At 42.4% G+C, this 13,131-nt stretch overlaps 1 protein-coding gene across 1 annotated transcript; it reads left to right on the top strand.

Moving 5' to 3' along the window:
* The first annotated feature begins 3,966 nt into the window (after positions 1 to 3,966).
* On the top strand, positions 3,967 to 9,953 carry LOC100273684 (Importin subunit alpha). Its single transcript, NM_001148096.1, has 11 exons — positions 3,967 to 4,305; positions 4,434 to 4,530; positions 5,194 to 5,285; positions 5,381 to 5,512; positions 5,600 to 5,785; positions 5,874 to 6,037; positions 6,983 to 7,061; positions 8,038 to 8,166; positions 8,440 to 8,567; positions 8,684 to 9,052; positions 9,145 to 9,953. The coding sequence occupies exons 1-10, from the start codon at positions 4,093 to 4,095 to the stop codon at positions 9,048 to 9,050; spliced, it is 1,587 nt and encodes a 528-aa protein (NP_001141568.1). The 5' UTR covers positions 3,967 to 4,092; the 3' UTR covers positions 9,051 to 9,052; positions 9,145 to 9,953.
* Positions 9,954 to 13,131: the final 3,178 nt, after the last annotated feature.

Here is a 13,131-nt window from a genome sequence, read left to right as displayed (position 1 = left end):
GATCCACTTTTGATTTAATTGGATATTTTGATGCTGATTGGGCAGGGTGTAAGATTGATAGAAAGAGCACATCAGGGACTTGCCAGTTCTTGGGAAGATCTCTGGTGTCTTGGGCTTCTAAGAAACAAAATTTTGTCGCTCTTTCTACCGCCAAAGCCGAGTACATTGTCGCAGGCCATTGTTACGCGCAATTACTTTGGATGAGGCAAACCCTTAGGGACTATGGTTACAAATTAACTAAAGTTCCTCTCCTATGTGATAATGAGAGTGCAATCCGCATGGCGGATAATCCCGTTGAGCATAGCCGCACTAAACACATAGCCATTCGGTATCACTTTTTAAGGGATCACCAACAACAGAGAGATATCGAGATTGCATATATTAACACCAAAGAACAATTAGTCGATATCTTTACCAAGCCACTAGATGAGAAAACATTTACCAAACTTAGGCATGAGCTAAATATTCTTGATTCTAGGAATTTTGATTGATATTTTGCACACATAGCTCATTTATATACCTTTGATCATATCTCTTTCATGTGCTATTAATAATGTGTTTTCAAGTGAATATTATGCTAAGGCATAGATTGAAAGGTAAATGGAGTCCTCGGCGAAGACAAGGCTTCCACTCCACTCCATCGATTATTCATCCTTCGCCGTCACTCCGCACCGCTCTCCAATTTGGTATAATCTTCACTCCTATATTGTTTGCCAAAGGGGGAGAAAATTTAAAGATAAGGGCTTATATTTCACTCAAGTATTCGTTTTTGGCGATTCATGCCAAAGGGGGAGAAAGTATTAGCCCAAAACAGAAGGACCGCACCACCACCAATTTCAAAAATATAGTCTTTCAAGTTTGTGTTAAGAGAAGATTTTTTCAATTGGTATCTTATTTTTGATATAATTTCAAATTGGTATACCCTCTTCAAAATTAATATCTAAAACCCTCTTGAACACTAAGAGGAGGATTTCATTAAGGGGGAGTTTTGATTAGTCAAAGGAAAAGCATTTGAAACAGGGGGAGAAAATTTCAAATCTTGAAAATGCTTCTCAAAATCCTATTCATATACCTTTGACTATTTGCAAAAGATTTTGAAAAAGAATTTCCAAAACTTTGCAAAACAAAACAAGTGGTGCAAGCGTGGTCCAAAATGTTAAATAAGAAGAAAGCCATCCATGCATATATAGTAGAAATAATTATTGGTTTCATTCCAAGCAACCTTTGCACTTACCTTATGCAAACTAGTTCAAATCTGCACTTTTATATTTGCTTTGGTTTGTGTTGGCATCAATCACTAAAAAGGGAGAGATTGAAAGGGAAATAGGCTTACACCTTTTCCTAATTGATTTTGGTGGTTGAATTGCCCAACACAAATAATTGGACTAACCAGTTTGCTCTAGATTATAAGTTTTACAGGTGCCAAAGGTTCACAACAAACCAATAAAAAGACCAAGAAAGGGTTCAAACAAAGAGAGCAAAAGACTACCGAAGTGTGTCCTGGTCTGGCGCACCGGACTGTCCGGTGCATCAGGGAACCAAACTCAGAACTTGCCACCTTCGGGAATTCTGGGAGCCGCTCCGCTATAATTCACCGGACTGTCCGGTGTAGCACTGGACTGTCCGGTGCGCTAGCGGAGTAACGACTACACAGCGCCAACGGTCGTCTACAACGAGCAATAAATGCGCGCCTGCGCGCGCAGAAGTCAGGACAAGCGCCAGAAGGCGCACCGGACAATGAACAGTGACTGTCCGGTGCACCACCGGACTGTCCGGTGGCCTAGCTGTCAGAAGCTCTAACGGTCGGAACCCAACGACCGGGTGACGTGGCTGGCACACCGGACTGTCCGGTGCGCCATGCGACAGCAGCCTTCACCAACAGCTATTTTGGTGGTTGGGGCTATAAATACCCCCCAACCACCACACTTCAATGCATCCAAGTTTTCAGCCATCAAACCTCATACAAGAGCTATATATTTCATTCAAGACACATACAAAGAGATCAAATCCTCTCCCAGGTCCAAAGATCATTCCAATCAAATAGTGACTAGTGAGAGAGATACTTGTGTTCATTTGAGCTCTTGCGCTTGGATTGCTTTTCTTCTTCCTCTATTCTTATGTTCAACTCACTTGTAATCAAAACAAGAGACACCAAGTTGTGGTGGTCCTTGTAGTGGACTTAGTGTCACATTTGATTAAGGAGAAAGGCTCACTCGGTCAAGGTGACCGTTTGAGAGAGGGAAAGGGTTGAAAGAGACCCGATCTTTGTGACCACCTCAACGGGGAGTAGGTTTGCAAGAACCGAATCTCGGTAAAACAAATCATAGTGTCATCCGCTCTTATTCGCGTGTGATTTGTTTTCGCCTTCTCTTTCGGACTCACATTTATTTCTAACGCTAACCCGGCTTGTAGTGTGTGCTTAAGTTTATAAATTTCAGATTTGCCTATTCACCCCCTCTAGGCGACTTTCAAACATGATAGTTTTTTAGTGTAGAAAAGGCCCTTGATTTACAAACTAAAAACAATGGAATTTATCTACATAGCTACCTGGTTGTCATTCTTCAATAAAATGTCTTAAGTCTGCTAATGATGATTTGAATGCTAAGGTAATTAAATTGAATGAATGCTCTACATCTATTATCGAGCGTGTCTCTTTTTTATAGATGTAGGGATGTTGGTATTGATGCTTGTCATGCTCATGTTTATTTCTAAACACAAATGCATGTGTGGTCTAGTGGTTAGCCCCAAATTTTCTGGAGCAGTGGGTGTGGGTTCGAGTGCTTGCTCTGTACTATTTTTATATAATATATACTACTATATTAAGAAGCTAATGTGGACACCTAGTGCTACTACGACTTCATCCTACGCGCTGACAATCTAGGCTCTGGACCCATCGCACGCCCAACACCCACGCGCAAAAATAGTGTAGAGCGAGCACTCGAACCCATGCACCATACTTTAGAAATTTGGGGCTAGCCATCACACATAACTTAGTGTTTAGAAATAAACAATAATTATATTTATAGCATAGGTGTCGCTCCCTCGCCTAGGTATGTGACTATGATTGGATTAGGTCAATTAATATCTCACACCCAATCTAATTTACGCTCGTGGCAACACACAAGCACATACCTAGTTATTGTTTATGTCTAAACATCAAGGAGGGTGAAGCCGTGGTAGCACCATGTGCCTACATTATGTTCTTAATAGATTAATAAAGTATATATATATATATAGATTTCTAGTTAATTTTAAACTAATTTAATAATAGAAAATAGTAATTATACTAATAGTTTCACATATCACATCAATGTAATAGCAAATTAACACAACTCATCACTCATGATTTCACAATTCACACTCATATTAATCAGTTTAACCCACAAATATATTCATATAGACTAATTTAACATATAGACACAATTCATCAATCATTAATTTAACTTATATGCCATACACACGACACATACAAATAACATGTTAATCAATTGTTACGTAAATGATATACATATAGTTTCATTTTGCTAAAATGTGATAGATCGTTTAGCTCACGAGCTGACTCGTTAACGAACCGAACTAGGGGTGTTTGGTTTTTAGAGACTAATTTTAATGCCTTTATTTTAATTTATTCTATTATAGTCTCTAAATTGCAGGATAATTTAGAGACTAAAATAAAATAAAATGGTGAGACTACAAATTAGTCAATATAAATTAAGCACCCTAAATAATTTAGAGACTAAAATATAATAAAATAGAGAGACTAAAACTTTATTTTTAGAAATCAAACATCTTCTATAATGTCGACCCTGCTGTAAAAAAAAAAAAAAAATCAAACGACCCACCATAAACCGAGGTAGCCACGAGCACGTCTGGCCCTACTCCCCCATTCTCTTGTTTGCTGGCCCGGTTGGAACACCGCCTCCGCCTATATAGAGCTCCCCATCTCCGACTCCCTCTTACCCTTCCCGTTCCCCAATTCGAAATCGAGTCGGGTACTCGGGTCGGTCTTGCCGTGCGTGCGTGGCTGCGCGAACCAGCCCACGCTCCCACTCCCCGCCCGCCACCGCCGGGTCCCTCTAGGGTTTTGCCGCGATGTCGCTCCGGCCGAGCGAGCGGGAGCAGATGCGGAAGGGCAACTACAAGCAGACGGTGGACGCCGAGGAGAGCCGCCGCCGCCGCGAGGGCCAGATGGTCGACATCCGCAAGGCCAAGCGAGAGGAAAGCCTCCAGAAGAAGCGCCGCGATGGGTTCCCCGCCGCCGGCGCCGTGCCGCCGATGGGCCACTCCACCGCACTCCAGCAGAAGGTGCGGCGCCCCCTTGCTCGCTCTTTCTGGCTCCGATCTGATCCGCCTTCTTGGTTAGGGTTTGGCTGATGGGGTGGTACTCGATCTGACGGGTTCGGATCTGATTTTCTCCTTGCCTTCTTCTGCAGCTCGATGGCTTGCCGGCGATGGTACAGGCCGTTCACTCCAACGACCCCACTGTGCAGCTTGAGGCCACCACGCAGTTCAGGAAGCTGCTCTCCATAGGTGAGGTTCGGATCTTATGTACAGTTACCTTTTCCGGATGGACAGTTTGGTGGTGAGATTTGCGCGATTTGTCGAGTAGTATTAGGCCATGCGTGAGGGCATGGTCATTTGTGGGTTTTCAGGTAACTCTCGTGTAAAGGTTGACTTGTGGATTGCGAGCTGGCAAAATTAGCTGTTGCACCTCTAATTTTCTGAATTTACTGTCTCCTCAAAGAAACAAACCCTTCCCTTCAGCCTCTGCAACGTGCATACATGTATGCCCAGAAGTTTGAAAACAAGCTATGCTCCCTAAGTATTTGATTTCATGAACAACTATTCTATTTTTTTCGGTAGTATTCTGCTTGCTGCTCTGGCCATTATTGTTGCATCCATGTATATATAATATATGTACACTTGTTTCATTATTATTTTTTAAACCGGAGAGAATGGTCTAAAAAAGGGTCATGGAGAGGCTGCATGACGCATGCCCCTTTTCATATTTTTGTACTTCCAAGATAGCAGCTGTTATTATCCTGTGTTTTTTTGTATTTGCTGGTGAATATTGATGAGTTCTCATTTGCTGGCGAAAATCTAGATGAGTGCATGATACTTCTTTCTTAATTCACACTGCAACTTATGTGAAAGTTAAGTTGTAACTGAGTGAGTTTCGTCAAATTTCTCTAGAGCGTAGTCCCCCAATTGAAGAGGTGATCAGCACAGGAGTCGTGCCCCGATTCATTGAGTTCCTTACACGTGAGGACCATCCACAACTCCAGGTTTGGGAACACTCATCCTGATCAATCACATGGCTTTACTTCATTTTATCTCTTATTAATCAGTAGCAACTTGCTATATGTAACATATGCTGCAGTTTGAGGCTGCATGGGCGCTCACCAACATTGCATCAGGCACATCAGAGAACACTAAGGTGGTGGTTGAGAGTGGTGCTGTGCCCATCTTTGTTAAGCTCCTCAACTCCAATAGCGAGGATGTTCGTGAACAGGCATGCACTGAATTACAATAGTTACACTCTTCTATATGAGATTTATGTAGAGTGGTGCTTAGGTTCTTTTTTTTTTGTGTTTTGCAGGCTGTATGGGCTTTAGGTAATGTTGCTGGTGACTCCCCAAAGTGCCGTGATCTGGTGCTAGGCCATGGTGGGCTATTCCCCTTGCTGCAACAGCTTAATGAGCATGCTAAGCTCTCGATGCTGAGGAATGCCACATGGACACTATCAAACTTCTGCCGTGGGAAGCCACAACCGAACTTTGATCAGGTTTCTATCTGGGATTATTTGTTTCAGTTGTTTTGGCCAAAGTTGGTCCTTCAAATGATATTGGTTTGTTTTGTTCATGCTTGAGTAGGTCAAACCAGCATTGCCAGCACTTCAGCAACTTATCCACTCTCAGGATGAGGAGGTCCTAACTGATGCCTGTTGGGCTCTATCATACCTATCTGATGGGACTAATGACAAAATCCAAGCTGTTATTGAATCTGGCGTGTTCCCTCGCCTTGTGGAACTTCTGATGTAAGTGCATTTTTATAGTGACAAATGTGATTATACCCTTCGTTGGTCTTGTAATTGTGATTTTACCCTCTGTTTTTCAACTTTGTGATTTTACCCATCTGTTTTAAAACGAAGCTACCGTTTGCCCCTCCCTCTCAACGTCGTTAGTGAAAATCAGAATTAGTGATAAAAAATGAGAAGAAATGGTGAAAGGTTTGAACTACCTTCCTATTTTGTACTGGCGCAACCAAATAGGAGTAAAATCACAATTACATAATATAATGAGGGGTAAAATCACAACAAATTGCATGCACATTTTTGTCTTTTCGCATCAGAATTAACACTGCCAATTGCACGTAACGGTGCAAGGGTATGCCATAGCTTCATTTTCAAAATGGAGGGGTAAAATCATAGTTAAAAAATGAGGGGTAAAATTACAATTGTAAGGAGGTATGAAAGTAGATATCCGAATAGTTCAGACAAATTTAATATTTTAAAAATAGGTACGTATGAAATTTGATGCTGATCTTTTCTTATGTTATCAAGCACATTATTACAAATAAGAATATTTTTTTTTGCATAAATGTATTTTATGCATTATTTGCTCTCTACACCCCAAAAAGGTAATCAAATATCAGAATTCGTATACGTATCTGCATCCAAATTTTATATCTATCATTTGAGAAAACATGATAAATTTGAGGTTTATCTTTTATAATTTTTAAGATCAATGTTAAAAACAAGAATACAAATTTGTACAACAGATTCTATATGCTATTTATTCGCAATCAAAGAAAAACGACCAAAAAATTGATATTCGAATAAGTATTCGTTTTCGACCGGTTTCATAAGACCAGAAAGGGGTATAATTACAAATGCTCCTTTTCATATATGTTGCTCTTTGTATCATTCTGAAGTTTTATGATGCTAGATGATTGAGATCATAACACCTGAACTTTTATTTAGGCATCCTTCAGCCTCTGTACTGATTCCAGCTCTGCGCACGGTGGGTAACATCGTAACTGGGGACGACATGCAGACTCAGGTAAACTCAATTGGCATGTTGGACCTCTTTTTAATGTTTTCCTTTTTTTCTACATTTATCTGTATTCTGGTTATTAGAATGTGTGTTTTCACCAGTCCATCACACTGGTTCAAATTAGTCTACCCTTGTATGATGTTCTTGATTGTTGATTCCGTGATGTAGGTGCAATACTGGCCTTGGCCTAGACTAGATGTGAAAGCTTCTTGTCCTGGGTAGCATTGTAAATTGTTGCAGATTAATCATGGTGCCCATATGGGTTCATGCTGGTGAATAGACGTGAAAGCTTCTTTTGTCAATGACTGCAGATTAAACAATTTATATCCGCTAGATACCTTATCTAGCAGTCAAATTAATATTGGATGGAACAGAAACTTCTACACACACTGGAATCATTATTATTATTTTTGGTTTAGCAAGAAATAAACATGTATTATATTGTTGCATTCATATCTACATGTTAGTCTATCTCCCTATCTTGTATGTATACTTCTGCCCTTAGTTTCATTGCATCTCTCTCTCTATGCAATTCATTATTCTGCCAGACTAAGTCACCTGATTGCATCTCCTGTAGAGATGCAGTTTTTTTTAAATATCCACATACACACACAAACACACACTAAGTTGATGTTTAATCAATTGGCTGATTCGTTAAACCTAAGGTTATAGTTCTTTTGAAACTTCTCTCTTTTATAGTTCAAATGCTAGTTTACTACAAATGCACTTCTGCAGTACTGCTTAGCAGGTGCTATTGGATGTAGGTCTTGATGATTACAGGTTCTTAAGCTTACTTGCAACTATCCATATAATTGGTCCTATTGGATTGGATGTCAGCCTTGATGACAAGAATTCCTTGCGACTTCCATTCAAATAATCTTTTCAAAATTAGCTTTCCACACTGTTGTACCATATTGACATTTCATATTCAACTGAACTTAAATGTTTCTGTATTTATCATTATTATTTGCCCTTCCTGCAGTGTGTCATTGACAATCAAGCACTTCCATGCCTTTTGAACCTACTGACCACCAACCACAAGAAAAGCATCAAGAAAGAAGCATGCTGGACAATCTCAAACATCACAGCTGGTAACAGGGAACAGATTCAGGTTTGTGTGCTTAAAGTTCTATTGATGAATCAAGTCCTCCATAATCATGTGCATATTTGATTTGATTAAGCATATGCCATTTCTTCAAAGAAGGGTTGATGTGTGACTTGAAATTCATTTCAGTAAACGAACATTTTCTCCCATAGTCCCAGTAACTTCAATGATATCACCTGTTGGTTTTTCTTATTCAACTCCACTCTGTTTGGTTGGCTTCTTATTCAACTCCACCATTCTGTTTGGTTTCTTCCTAAATTACTTTTCATATGGCTGCAGGCCGTGATTAATGCAAACATAATTGCACCTCTGGTGCAACTTCTGCAAACTGCTGAATTTGACATCAAGAAAGAAGCAGCCTGGGCAATTTCAAATGCCACTTCTGGTGGCACACATGATCAGATCAAGTATGTAAATATCTGGTTTTAACTTTATCTTCTTAGTTCGTTGTGTTATTTGTAGTAGTGTGCTTCATCATTTTATTTTTTATTTGTGATAACATTGGCTACTTTATAAAATGTAGGTACCTTGTTGCCCAGGGTTGCATTAAGCCACTCTGTGATCTGCTTGTTTGCCCGGATCCCAGAATTGTAACAGTTTGCTTGGAGGGTCTTGAGAACATCCTGAAAGTTGGCGAGGCAGAGAAAAATCTTGGTGCAGGCGATGTCAATGTTTACGCACAGATGATTGATGATGCTGAGGGCCTGGACAAGATTGAGAACCTACAGAGCCATGACAACACTGAGATATATGAGAAGGCTGTCAAGATGCTCGAATCTTACTGGCTAGAGGAGGAAGATGATGCCATGCCCTCTGGCGACAATCCCCAGAATGGCTTCAACTTTGGGAACCAGCCCTCTGTTCCATCAGGTGGATTCAACTTCGGCTGAAGGTATGCTCTCTAGCGATCTTGAGCAAAACTTGGGTGGTGTAAGGTCTATGGCTGTGCAAATTGTGATTTCTGATGTGATATTGTACATGCAGATGCCCATTTGGAATGGCGGCTGTGCCATTGTGCCTTGGCCTAGTGGTTGGGGCTAGTCAGAGTTGGGGTAGTGGCGTCGTCCTCCAAAACCTTGGTTCGGTCCCATTGGTCTGGTCTCAGGTGTTTGTCATGTCAGTCCCAGTCAGCAGGGTCAGTCCTTGTGCTGCATCACCAGTGGTGCTGCATGGAAGTGGTCAGTCTTCAAGGTCAGCCGGTTGGATCATTTGGGCTCTTGCTCCCACCGCCTCTGGTGGTAGGCATGAAGTCGCAGGTGTTGTCGGGAGTTGGGTTTTGCCTCCAATATAGCATGAATGAATTATATTGTTTTACCTATTTGATGAGGTAGAAGAAAAGAACCTTGGAAGATAGGGAATGTGTTGGTTTTTGTCAAAGCGGTTCCTGTCCTGTATGACATGTTGCATGAGTATTGACACAAATTATAAGACATAATGGCAAATAGGTTTTTGGGAGTCTCTTGAGTCTCGAGTCTTAACTCATTGGCTCATTGTAGGTTTGTGGTTCGTTATGTCATCTTCTCTGTTGTAGTCACTTGTGCTTCCTCAAACGTGGTTTTGGCACCATTGTCTCAAAGTCGTTCCAAGCTTATCTAGAGCAGTAGAAGACGAGGGTTGTTTGCGGCATTTGAGGTTATGGTTCCTAGTTTTTTTTTGTGGAACCTGATTTATCGTTGTATGATCATGACAAACAATTGGTAGTAAGGAAATCAAAAAGGGGAAATCCGTACATGTTTGCTCTGTTTCATCTGTATCTTGCATGTTAAATATTTAAATATAAAAAGCATTGAGTCTATCTCCTGTGTCATTCCGTGGAACATCTTCGGGATGCTTTTATGATGACAAATGGCATTAGACCCCGCGGTGCTTTGTTAAGGGCAAGTCATGATTGCGACTGACCTCTTCACCATCATGCTGGCACAGTTCATGGCCTGATGATTGGTTATGCATTGATGGTGGCTCTGTAGATTTTTGAAAATCTGATTCTAGCTGTGAGCTAAAATATGCTGCAAGCCGACGGTTGTGGAGAAGTTAAAATATGTTGGTTGAAATAATTGTAGATTATGTAAAGCATGATGTCTAGATAATATGGATGACATGAACATGCAAAAATTGGGGTACAATGTGATTCTAAATTGAACTATTGTAATATGTATATTTTTAGCAATCTATTCTGTTGTTGTATCTATTTTAGTTGAGATTTAGATTTTTTTGGTAAATGTAGTTCAGAAAGCTAAACCAAACACATATTTAGATAATCAAGTTCTAGATTCCGTTTTGAGATAAGTTTAAGCATAAGCTTGGTAACTTTTTGGACCAAATACTAACGATCCTAGGGTTGACACGTGTTATGCAACACCTTGGGGACTGTTACACATTGGACTGCTCGACCCTAGGGCTTGATCTGTCAGCTGGTTGATTGTCTGTAGACTTGTGCTGGATTGTCTATGCCACATAGAGTTCAGAAAGAACTTAGATCCCGCCTCCCCTCTCTAATGTTGCTTTAGAGTCGGTAGACCACCTAAAATGTCTCAAGACAACACATAGCTAAAGAAGTGAAGATTAAGGTTCGATAAAACTACAACTATAGCTAAAACTAAACCTAGATCTAAGAAACTAAGAAAAAAATGTATAAATTGGTTTGTAGACTGATTGTGGTGCCTTTATTCGGTCGTACCCTTTATATTTATAGGAGGAGGTATAGACCCTTTACTAAGCGGAGCCCAACAAAATCTCGCAAGAATTTCGGAGGATCTCGTTAGGAATCAAGACTTCAACTCAAATATATCTAATATTGGATTTTCTAGGCTAACACGCTTAACTGTTTGGCCTAGTATGCCACACTATCTGACAGTACCAGTGGTGTCAAATTAGGTGCTTGTTGGGGTTAACTGACACGAGGTAAGGTGGGCACAAACACTCGAGAGGAGGGAACAAAAGTACTCAACAAAATGGTAAGCAGGGAGCTGTAGCGTCCTGATAAGCGTGCCCCATCAATGTACAATGTGGGGCTATTTATAGGTAACCGAGTAGGTGGGTGTGCCCTCCTAAGTACTGTTATGCTCCCGGTTCCCTGCTACAACCTCGAAATATTCTCCCTTACGGGGTCATTACAACGATGTTAAGTACAATCTGATTAAACGTACTACAGATCCTACCTCAAGAAGGGGCTTACAAATGGACCCAAATGACAACAAAACACGGCCTGTGTCCCATCGTTGGGCGGCGCGGCCTTCGCACGCACGCGACACCCTTCGCCTTATGAAGTCGGGTCTTCGACTTCGCTGAGACTGTCGTTGTTCAGAACTGTCCGAGCCAGTGAGGACGCCTTCGCGAAGCTACAAGGAGCCCCCTTTTGAACAGTGCGACCCTTTGCTTCGATGCCTTCGGAAGCTCTGGTCGAAGACCTCGATTCCGATACGGGTCGAAGTACCCTTTGCTTCCTGTATCTGTGATAAAACCTGTTCAATTGATGTTAAAGAAATCTGATCGAGGGGGGCAGGCGACCTTCACTCCAACAGTGCTCATGTAAAGCCCAAAATTTGGATGGAATAAAAAAATTATATATAATAAAGTCTTGAAAATTATGGAGCCATATGGGATTATTTTGTTTCCTTTTCTTTTTGCATCTCCAAATAAAGGGATCAAGTTAGATAATAACCATTAAATAAATAAATGTGCATCCCATGGCCCATGCTGGTATTCTTGGATTGTTGCATTTGACTTTGTGAAATCAGGTTTTGAAATGAATTCAAATTAAGTTGAAGCCATGGAAACAAAACAAGGAAATAAAAACAATAAAAGAAAGAGAAGAAAAATAGGAAAAAAGAAAAGAAAGACAAAGCGTATTGGCCCATCTGGGCCGAATTGGTCGAGGCAGCCCATATGAGGTGAGCTGGGGATGCCTGGTCGCGTGTGCGAGTGCGTCGACTGGTGGGGCCACCCGTCATTCCCTGCGTTGCTCGCGTTCTTCGGCCTGGTGCCGATGTCCCGAGGGACCCTCGTGTCAGGTTTCCATTCTCCCCTATCCACGCGCGCGCTCGATTCCTCCCTGGCGCGTGGGTCCGGAGTGGCCAGCCGCTCACTAAACCCTCCCTCAGCTGGTCGCGCGTGCCTGGTGCCGCGGACGTCAAGGGGACCACTTTTCAGTGTTCTTCTCTCACAGTCACAACAGAATCAACAAAGTCGCCATGGGAGGTGGGATTTCGGATCTCGGGGCAGTCGGCCGAACCCCTTTCCTAGGGGGGGCTATTTACACGACCCCACGGCTCCCTCATCGTCCCGAACCCAAGCCGCCAGAAGCCATAGACACCAAGAGCTCGCCACGCTGTGAGGAGAGAGAGCTGAGAAATTTTCGTTGCCAACGCTGCCCACCTTCCCTATCGTCGCTCGGGGGTCGGATAAGGGTCGCGAAGGATTGCAGGGGGACCAAGAACCCGACAGCACGGGTTGGGAAGCACGCCTACACACGGGGCGAGCACAATTGCTCGTCGGATTTAACACACCACCACAGATCCGCCCTGCGTTGGGGGTGGGAGTGCCTGCGCCATCTTCCTCGGTAAGGTGCCTTCCCCTATGCTCGCTTTGACCTCTGCTACGCTTAGAATCTTACGGGTTGGAGTTCAGAGGTAGGTCTAGGAGAGTTTGGAGTCTGAGGCAATGGTGCCACCGCGCCTCGGCTCGCCACGAGCGGTCTGGGCGTCGTGGGTTGGTGGGGTGGGGTGGCCACTGGCTGTTGGACCTAGACGAACGGCTCAGATTAGAAGTGTTCATACTCGTTCGCGGGGGTGCTTGAGAGCCATTCGATCTGGATCTAAGGGGTGAGAGCGTATGTCTGGCATCATAAAACTGTGGCCATCGGATCGAGATCCGAGTGTCTTGAACATCATACCGGTTCATATAGATTTGATCTAATCTGGGTCGTCCGGATGGGACGCAACGGTTGAAATTCGGGATAACCCTTCGCTGTGG

Source organism: Zea mays, chromosome 6 (genome assembly GCF_902167145.1).
Source record: "Zea mays cultivar B73 chromosome 6, Zm-B73-REFERENCE-NAM-5.0, whole genome shotgun sequence".
NCBI classification, from domain to species: Eukaryota; Viridiplantae; Streptophyta; class Magnoliopsida; order Poales; family Poaceae; genus Zea; species Zea mays.
This window is presented reverse-complemented; position numbering and strand designations above follow the sequence as displayed.